Source organism: Polyergus mexicanus, unplaced genomic scaffold, assembly GCF_030449975.1.
Source record: "Polyergus mexicanus isolate NDT 795.1 unplaced genomic scaffold, iyPolMexi1.0 SCAF_18, whole genome shotgun sequence".
Taxonomy (NCBI): Eukaryota; Metazoa; Arthropoda; class Insecta; order Hymenoptera; family Formicidae; genus Polyergus; species Polyergus mexicanus.
In genome coordinates this window covers 2100674-2110620 of record NW_027223338.1, presented here as the reverse complement: position 1 = coordinate 2110620, position 9947 = coordinate 2100674, and the positions used below count along the sequence as shown (strand labels likewise).

The window sequence follows — 9947 nt, the reverse complement described above, 5'->3', positions numbered from 1 at the left end:
ATATCGTTTAATAATTCATTTTCTATTTTTCACAAATATATACAAATAGATAAGAATTTAATCATACTATTTGAAAGACGTCAAAATTTGTAGAAAAAATGGAAAAATACAATATACAAATATGATTTTTAAATTTTTTGTATATATAGTTACATGAATTATAAATATAATTATGTATTGCGTAACTATATAGATATATATTATTGATATTTAATTTTTTAATACTTGTTATTATATCGGTGCTAGCGGTGACTCGCATTTTCATATGACAAACTTCGTTTTTGTTCGCACAGAAATAATAGTCGCAACTCGGTAACAATATCGTCGGTGATTTTACGGCGATTATTTTTGATACTTCCTGTCTATAATTGGTTTCACGTCAAATCAAAACGCAGAGTCAATTTGCGATTTCAGCGGACACGTGCTCGCCTCTTGTGTCCTTTCGAGGGACAGCCAGCATATTGTTCACGAACGGGAGAGCGGTCGGTTCGATCTCTCGGAGCATATTTCTAGGGGTGTGTTTCACCCCCGAATCAATTAAATAGATATTAGCCGTGTCACTTGACGCGGTAAGTGAAAGAGAGATAAAGATCGCCGCTTACAACGAGTACGTATAAACATCGCGCGTCAAATCGGATTCCGTGTTTACCCCCGAAGTGACTTCGACGAGGGGGGTGCATAAAGTTATTAGTTATGCCCGGCGCATCCCCCCTTTGTCTCGCAATATTTCCTCGCCCTTAGAACGCTCTAATTACGTCGCGTACCGCTTCTCCCGATTCTTTTTTTCTTCGAAATCCCTTTGTGTATTTTCGCCTCGCAGCAACGTGACGCTGACGAATGGCTTTACGATTAATCAGTCGATGTTTCAATTTTTGCTGAAAGTACAAATGTGTCATTTGCATATCTAAATGTTTTGCAATGAATTTTTTTTTTTTATTCTCATAGATAATAAACGTTTCGACGTTAAACGATTCTTACGTAATATGTAACTTATGTAATAATTTTTTCAATAAAAATTGCAATAAAGATTCGAAACGTGAATAAATTGCCTAATATAAACGGAATAACTGAATCTATATAGGATTTTGTAAGCTCGCATAGAGAGCGACGTGGATGTTTAATACAGCCCCACTGTAATATGCACTATATACATAACTGCAAGCTGACGCTTCGGATCGATGTTTTAGGCGTCGGCGCTGGTAAGCTTCAGAGCTTTTCGCCGTCATTTTCCGGAGCTACCGATTCGATATCTATAAAATCACATATAAAATTATTGCGTTTTATTTCTACAGCTTGTAAAGCGAATTAGAAAAAATTCACAGGGAGTGAAATCTCTCGGAGAAGACATTTATTTTTGGAATTTCTATAATCTATTTGGGATCAAGGATTTTGGCTTTATGAAGAGGTAGAACTAGGAGATATATTTTAAAATCATAATTATTTGGTGATAAGTCATTCTATCGCTTTTCAGTACTCGATATTACTTGTAGTGTAAGATATATATATTGCTTTTATTATTAAAATTTTATTAGATACATATTATTAGTTCTCTTTTTGTACGTTATGTATTTATTCTCCTCAAGTTTATTTAGTGAAAAAAAAAAAAAAAAAAAAAATTATTTATTTTCATCTGTTTATACAAGGTGTCCCAGAATTACCGCACCACTTGTTTATGACAGATTATTTGGAGATGATTTTTCCTCAGCGAAAATGTCGAGAGAGGTGATTATCTTTTGCAAGTTACCAATTTTTTCCATCATATATCATTGTAACTAAGTCTTAAATTAAAATTCTCTCTCTCTATTAAAGTAAATTCTATCTGAAATTAACTAAAGCATGTAATTTTAATTCTTTATAAAGTTTAGTTTGCAAAAAGCCCTTCTTTTTGAGTCGCTTATAACACGAAAATTATTGATATTTCGATATTTTTGTTGAGGAAAAATCGTCTCCGAACAATCTCAAAAATCTGTTAGTAGGTAGTGCGGTAATTCTGGGACACCCTGTATATTCAAACGCTATCTGTATCTTAACAATTATTTTAATCCTAGATTTCTCACGAAAACTCTAATAGCGTTTTTGAATGTAGCAGGTTTAATCGCTCTTAGAGCGATTAATGACGTCATTGCATCGTCTCTGCCAATAAAAGGCTTGAATTCATACCTATACAGCACCGCAAGATTGCAATAACATTGCAGCAACATTTTTCTGCAAGATTGCAATATTGCAGAAACATTGCGAAATGTTGCTGCAACATTGTTATGATATTGCAGCAACAGTAAAATGTCCGCCTACAGAAATATTGCAATATAATATTGCAGCAACATAGCAATATAATATATATGCAATAATGCTTTATGTATATTTATCGACATAATATCCTTAACATGTGAAAAAAATAATAAGAAATTAGGCCTATAAGAGTCAGGATCGAGCGTGTATATAGTTTTTCTGTATTATAATAATAACGAAATTATAAAATGTAAATTTTTTAATACACATTCGACTTCCTTCAGTGACAGAGAATATCTAAGAGAAATAAGAAAAAACTCAATTTGCAATTGTGTAAATTCACAATTTCTTTGTATCCGAAATATTCAGATATCCGGATGCAAAAAGATTGTGGTGAATTTACGCATACGAGTTTTTTCACATCTCTCTTGTCTTTATATAATCTCAAAATTTATTTATTAAAATCTGAAGTATCTTTTGCATATTAGAAAATTATTATCAAATTTTTGATTTTACATAAGAATGGAAACTATTAAAAGAATTCTTAGTCCAATGTCTGAGCCCCTGTATTGGGGTCATATCATACGACTTAAATTAACAAAAATAGTTATTATATCTTTTTAATCTTACTAGCCGCTCTTTGTAAACTTTATATAATCATCATGACTAAAAATTAAATGCGGAGTAGATAGCGCAACATGCGCCGCATAATGGTAAACGAATGAACTAGCGATTATTGAATACTTTTTTTGTAATATTTTCGGAATGTTGCTGTAACATTGCTAAAGTTATATTGTAAAATAATGTCTTTGCAATATTTCTGCAACATTAAACTGCAATATGCAATATTACAATGTTGCAGCAATATTGTTGCAAGCTTCAGTGCTGTATGGGAATGTAAAATATAGTGATTAATTGAACCGGGTTAGGTTAACCGATTTATTCGAAAACGCTATAAAAGTCTCCAAAAAGTCTCGTCATTCTATATTATACCGTATATTACGAAAACAGCACGATTACCGAATTCGCGAAAATACAAATGGGACAATATGGAGCGAGCTATACGTAAACGTAGCCTCCTCTAGCTTCCGCACGTGTTCGTCCGATCCGATTTTGATGTGTCGCTAACAATGCACCGACCCCGTTGCATCGTCGCCCGCAAACAGGGTCACGCCTTTGAACGAAATTATGGGATTTCGTCACGGGTCTTTCCAGACTTTCCCGATACTTATTACACGGATTCGACGCAGATATCCCTCGAACAGTTGCGACGAGAGGGTGAGCGAACGCGAAAATCGACGTGTTAGATATTTGAGATATTACGATCTAGCGTATTAAAAGTAGTGTCTGGAAAATTAATAATAATTAAATTGTTCACAATTTATAAGTCGTAAATTCATTGTAAATTTAAGAAAAATTATATCGATAATAAATTTTGTGAATTATATATTAACTTAAATCATACATTCAAAATTTTTGATGCATCAATCTGTATTCAATTCTGTTAAAGTGAAAAATGAGCTTTTTCAGATATTTTTTATTTAATTTTTTATTTTTGAATTTCGCTAACTTCTGTGATGTAGCTTCGGAATAAGAGGCTTTATTAAAAGCTGCTAGAAATCTAGATTTTTCAGAATATCTGTTAGATTTCGAGGCAATTTATTGATGATTTTTTCTATTAGAATTTTGGGGATTGTAACTTAATATTTTTCATTTGAAAAATATATATCGATGTATAGCGAATATAAATCGACATTAATAAATTAAAATTCTGTTAAAGTAAAGCATTAACGTTCGTAGCTTTCCAATTTACAGATTCTTTTGATACTTTATTTGGATATCAGTTTACCTTTAAAAAAAAAAAAAAAAAAAAAAGAGCTAACAAGAGAGATTTTTAGAAATTCAAACAAATATATTTTTATATTATATTTTTAGTTATTTGACAAACTGAGTTTTGACTTTTGCATTCTATTCGTGTCCATCTTTCATGTTTCGGTCAATATCTGCGAGATCAGCTCTCGTAACATCGGTGGGTCGTGTCGAAGCAAGCACCGCCCAACAAGGTTGAAAAGGGATGAAGAGGGTCCAATGTCACGTTGGCATCGCGGCGCACGCGTTTCGCGGCGAACGGATTCCGTGCATTCGGGGATTCCGGGGGCGGTTACCACCGGGGATGTGTCCGCGAAATTTCCGAAAATTCGCCCTCTCATGCTCTCAGAAGAACGCGACCCTCGGGCCCCGAAACGTCGCAGGACGTCGTGGTCCCCAGGTGTGTGTGTGTGTGTGCGTGTGTGTGTGTGCGCGCGCGCGCGCGCGCTCGCGGACGCGTACTTCTTTTTAATTTTTTTCCATCCTCCACGAGTGAGCGAATCTGCTGGTGCATCTGGTTGCCGGTGGACAGAAAACGGGATATGAGCTACACTGAACCGCTGTGGGAGATCAATGGAAATCAAGCACCAGTGAGTCCGCGGCGAATCCTGATATCGCGCGCGGTGTTCCCGATTTATTTGTGATAAAGAACAGGACCACATTCGCGTACAATTATTATCGATATAGAAATATATTGTATTTTATAGCGCAATATTTATTTATTTATATCTTAAATTATCGAAAAAACATCGCCCGCGGTAACAAAAATTATTCATGCAATTATATAAATATTATCGTTGAAAATCAATTCGTGTTATATTTTAATAATTAACACGTTAACCGCCGAGATTAAAATCCGCTTCTACAGGCAACATGCCTTGTTACGAAACATATTTTGATTTAAAAACAAAAATAAAATTTCAGAAAATCTTTCTTTCTCGAGATCCGGATGGCAGTTAACATTAATTTTATAATATATGTAATATCAGAAAAAAATAACGATATTATATAAGTTATATATTCGCATAAAGCTGAAGATTCTTAGATATCCAACGCACAAATGCGTCAAAAGACGTAAAAGTGTATAAAAAGTGTCCTAATGTATTAGACGCGCTGTAGATATCTTTCAGATACCGGCTTTTGGATTTTTGCGTGGTTCGTGTTGCCTGGACCAACCGATTCTCTCAGATGAAATCTATTCGCGACAGGTAATCGCGGCGGAAATGTCGCAGTACGTCGGCGGTGATATCGCCAGCTACCCGATGTGGGATAGTTCCGTGTTATATCAAGCACAGCCGTCTACCCATCCGCACGTGAACGAGCACGGATTGTATAGGCAACCCTGCGCCTTATTGCACCAGAGGTAATCCTTTTCACACAAAAGTAAGCATGAACCTATTTATTTTTAATCAGAACGCGATATCGCTTTTCGTCTTTATCACGGATACTCGAGTACCATCCGAAAGGATCGACAAATTATGCAAATATCTATGACACGATTGCTAATGATTGTTTATTCCATCGCATCGTGACGTCGAAAGACCGATTAACAAGAATTAAAGAATCATAAAAATTAAAAAAAAAAATAAAAAATATATATATATATATATTTTTTAATTTTTATGATTTTTTCTAAATATTCTCTTAATATTTCTAAGGGCGGACATTTCAATGTTGCCGCAGACTTGCAATAACATTGCAGAAACATTTCGCAATTTCCATGCAATATTACAATGATTCAATGCAAGGTCTATGCAACGTTTCTGCAATCTTTCGGTGCTGTATGGGTATGGATATATATATATATATATATATTTAATTTTTATGATTCTTTAATTCTTGTTAATCGATCTTTCGACGTCACGATGCGATGGAAAACTGTTTTTTGTAATGTTTTTGAAATGTTGTTGTAACATTCTCATAAAATATTACAATTATATGTTCCAATAATGCCTCAACAATATTACATTGCAACTTGCAAGATTGTAATATTACTGCAATGTAATTGCAATGTTCTGTGCTGTATGGGTCCCATACAGCACAGAACATTGCAGCAACATTGCAACAATATTGCAACATTGTAGCAACATTGCGGCAATGTTGCAATGTTGCTGCAATATTGCTGCAATATTCTGGGCTATATGGGGTAGTGTCTATTCCCTGGAAAACATGGAAAACTTAGAATTGTCAGGGATTTCTTTTGTATCTGTGGGAAAAATCATGGAATTTTATTAAAACTCATTGTCAGGGAATTTTTTAAAAAATTCTCTTTTTTATAATTTTGTTCTTGTATTGTAAGCAGTCGGCACAATTCGCCAAATTGTGAAATAAGTGTTTAAAATATATATAAATCTATACACACTATCTCTGATTATATATATTCAATAACAGTCTTAACAAAATATTAAAGATGCAGTTTATAAGATACATATATGATTTATTGTAATTTTTAGTAATAAAAAAATGAAAATGTTATACAAATGAAAAATGTTTACTTTATGAAAGTTGTTTGGCTTCTTTTAGTACATTTGCAAATTTCACACTTGAAACCTAAATGACTCTGTATTTTTCCTTCGTGTGAGTAAAAAAAATGCATGCAATAAAAAAAAACTAAATTTTAAAAGACTAACCAACAAATCTTTAAAATATTCTCTTCATCTGGAGGTTTAAATAAAAATATCTGGAAGTCCAGAAAATTTTCAAGGCATTTTTTAACAAGATTTAAGTAGACATCTTGTATATATTGCAAACTTCCGTTCCCGATCAGAATCGCGCATGGATACAAAATAGATTCTCGGGATTACCTCTGATTACCTTGCCGCGAATGGATGTTCAAGGAAATTACTTGGTTTGGAAGCGGCAAGAAACATCTATTTTTGTGAATTTTTTTGGACAAACAGTTACTGCTATCAATTTCAGGTCTATACAGATATTTTATTCGACTTTATACAATATCCATGAATTTTTATATATAAAAACAAGCTGAAAATTATGCAAATTAGAAATTTGCACATTGCTTCGTCATAGAGGAATTTTATTTCGCTCACAAAGCTTAAGCTCTTTAAAGACAAACGAGTTTTGCAATTTTGGCTTTCTCATAGAGGAAGCAAATTCAATATCAACTAGCCTTTAACTCTGTTAAAAGATATAAAAAGATTTAACTCGATATCTTGAAATTTGCGAAAGTTACAACGTGTACAGACATTTCTCAAAAAATTCAAAATTTTATAAAAAATGAACCCTTTCATCGATACTCACCAAATTCAATATCAACCATCCTTTAATAATACTCTATCCATGTAAAAAAATTTAACTTGATATTTCAAAATTTTCGAAAGTTACAGTGTGTACAGACATTTGTCAAAAAATTCAAAATTTTATAAAGAATAAATCCTTTCACCGATACTCACCAAATTCAATACCAATCATCCTTTAATGTTTCTCTATCCGTATAAAAAAAATTTAGCTTTTTTAGAAAATTATTTTTTTATTATAAAAGAATAGTTGTAATAGAAGTTATAAAAATATTTCGTCGCGTTAGGTTCGTCTATCGGCGTGCAGGATACCGCCTGTTGTATTTGTCTGAAACAAAATTTGAAAAGGTTTTATCTGTTTAAATAAGATTACGCTATGGATGAACCACGTTATACAAAAAAAAAAAATGCAAAATTGAGGAAATGACAGGACTTTGAAAAAAAAGTTGCGATTTTGACCAAAAATTTTTGTCTTAATTATGCAAAACAAATAATTAAATTTAACAATATCACTAAAAGTATTGGTTCATCCAGAGGAGAATGTATTTATCTACATGCTTGCACAAGGACAAATCGATTGATCGAATATTTTTTGAGTTATGCTGCACGCCAGTTTGGAAAAAGTCGTTTCGAGAAAAACGCGTTTAAAGTTTGGGTATTGAAAAATAACAATTTTTGGAAACTTACAGCTGTTTTGCGCTAGTCAATATCAACAAAAAATTTGCACTGTGGTCCAATAGTTAGGTCTAGTGTTTTCATAATTCTTAATATGGTATAATAGCCTTCATTGAAAACACCAGCAGCTATAAAAGCGGCAATCTCAATAATCTTCATGCCGAAATTCAAGTGTTTTGGAGCTGAGTACCCATTCTCTTTTCCACGTGACCAATACACTCACTTTTCACTACTTGAAAATATATTTACACAAACATACACAAATTTACACAGACGCGCTGACTCATAAATACCGGCTCATGTTCGGAGTCTATTCATACAACGGACTAAGCGGAGAAACGCGCCACGCGTTCTCCGGTATACCTGCATGATGCGTAGCTATAAAATCGGTAGCCTCGTTAATATTTCGAATTTCGATCTGTAGCATCAGGGACATATTTTTCAGGTGTACTACTATTGATTTACGCATTTACAAAAAAATCTATTTTTTTGACCCTCCAAATCAGATAACCCCTTTAATTGAGAATATGGAATTTTCAGTCGTTATACGCCAAATGGCCGTTCGCCGAATCTGCCGTCGTCAACGACGAAGAAACCGAGGCGTCGAGTGGCGACGGTCTCCCAGAGGAGAGCTGCGAATATCCGGGAGAGGCGCAGAATGTTCAATCTAAATGAGGCTTTCGATAAACTCCGCAGGAAAGTATGTAAAATGCTTTTTTCTTCTAGAGAAAAGACACTTCGGGATTCACGTTTCCTGTGTATGTGCGATGATTTCAGGTACCGACGTTCGCTTATGAGAAACGGCTTTCGAGAATCGAAACGTTGCGCTTGGCGATCACGTACATCGCTTTCATGGGGGAGCTACTCGGTATCGAGCCAAGTAGTCCGAAACCGGAGTATATACCACGAGAGTATTACTTGCCGAACTGAATCTCTTCCTTGTCTGTCAAAGAGATATTGATGTCACCCGATGCGAGACTTGTCAATATTCGAAATATTAATTCGGCGAAACACATGGTCTTCCATTATTGATTAGTATTATAGTGTTAAATCAAGAGATGCACAATTTAATATATGTCCGTATATATATATATATATATACAGGGTTGGGAAGTAACGCGTTACTTGTAACGCCGTTACCGTTACAGTTACTTTTTTTCGGTAACTGTAACGGTAATGGCGTTACAAATTTTATTTGTAACGGAAAAAGTAACTTCGTTACATTTTTCGGTAACGAGTAACGAATTTAACAGTTACTTTTATCGTTACTTTTTTCAAATTTTTTGATTTATTTAAGATATTATTCTTGCTATTGTGCGTGATAAAATTTTTATCTTAACCGTAAAGCCATAAGCAAATCGACCAATTAGCATTCTTATTATGTTGTAAAAATGCTTGAATGTGATTGATCAACTTATGGCTCTTGCAGACCAGTGCGATGACGCGACGCGCGATATCCAATGAGAGCTTTATCTTTTCGGAAAAGAGCTCTCATTTACTACCAGTTATAAGTATCTTGCAACGAAAATTAGAAAATCTCAATAAATCTGACCTTATAGATTGCCATTCATTAGTTGAAGCTATTCAGCAAGGTTTAAATAAAAGGTAACTTATTAATTTGATTAATACATATGTTATTTAATTTTAAATAAGGATTTAATTGAAAAATATTATTTTATTTTAAACTATTGATTCAAAAGTATTAATTTCAATAAAACAAACAATGTCGCTTAATTTACTATATTTGATTTTAAATTTCTTACAATATTTGAAACAAAAGAATTAATAATAGCGGCATGTTTACATCCAAAATTTAAGTTAAACTGGTTAACCGGAGAAAAAAGAAAACGTGCTGAAAATTACTTGGAGGATTTATTGGGAATCCGATCAACTGAAAATTCTTCAAAAGCTGGAAAATCT

General features: G+C 33.6%; 1 protein-coding gene across 1 annotated transcript; it reads left to right on the top strand.

The window, feature by feature from the left end:
- The first annotated feature begins 4473 nt into the window (after window positions 1-4473).
- On the top strand, window positions 4474-9223 carry LOC138941204 (protein Fer3). Its single transcript, XM_070310633.1, has 4 exons — window positions 4474-4688; window positions 5307-5461; window positions 8568-8727; window positions 8805-9223. The coding sequence occupies exons 1-4, from the start codon at window positions 4641-4643 to the stop codon at window positions 8955-8957; spliced, it is 516 nt and encodes a 171-aa protein (XP_070166734.1). The 5' UTR covers window positions 4474-4640; the 3' UTR covers window positions 8958-9223.
- Window positions 9224-9947: the final 724 nt, after the last annotated feature.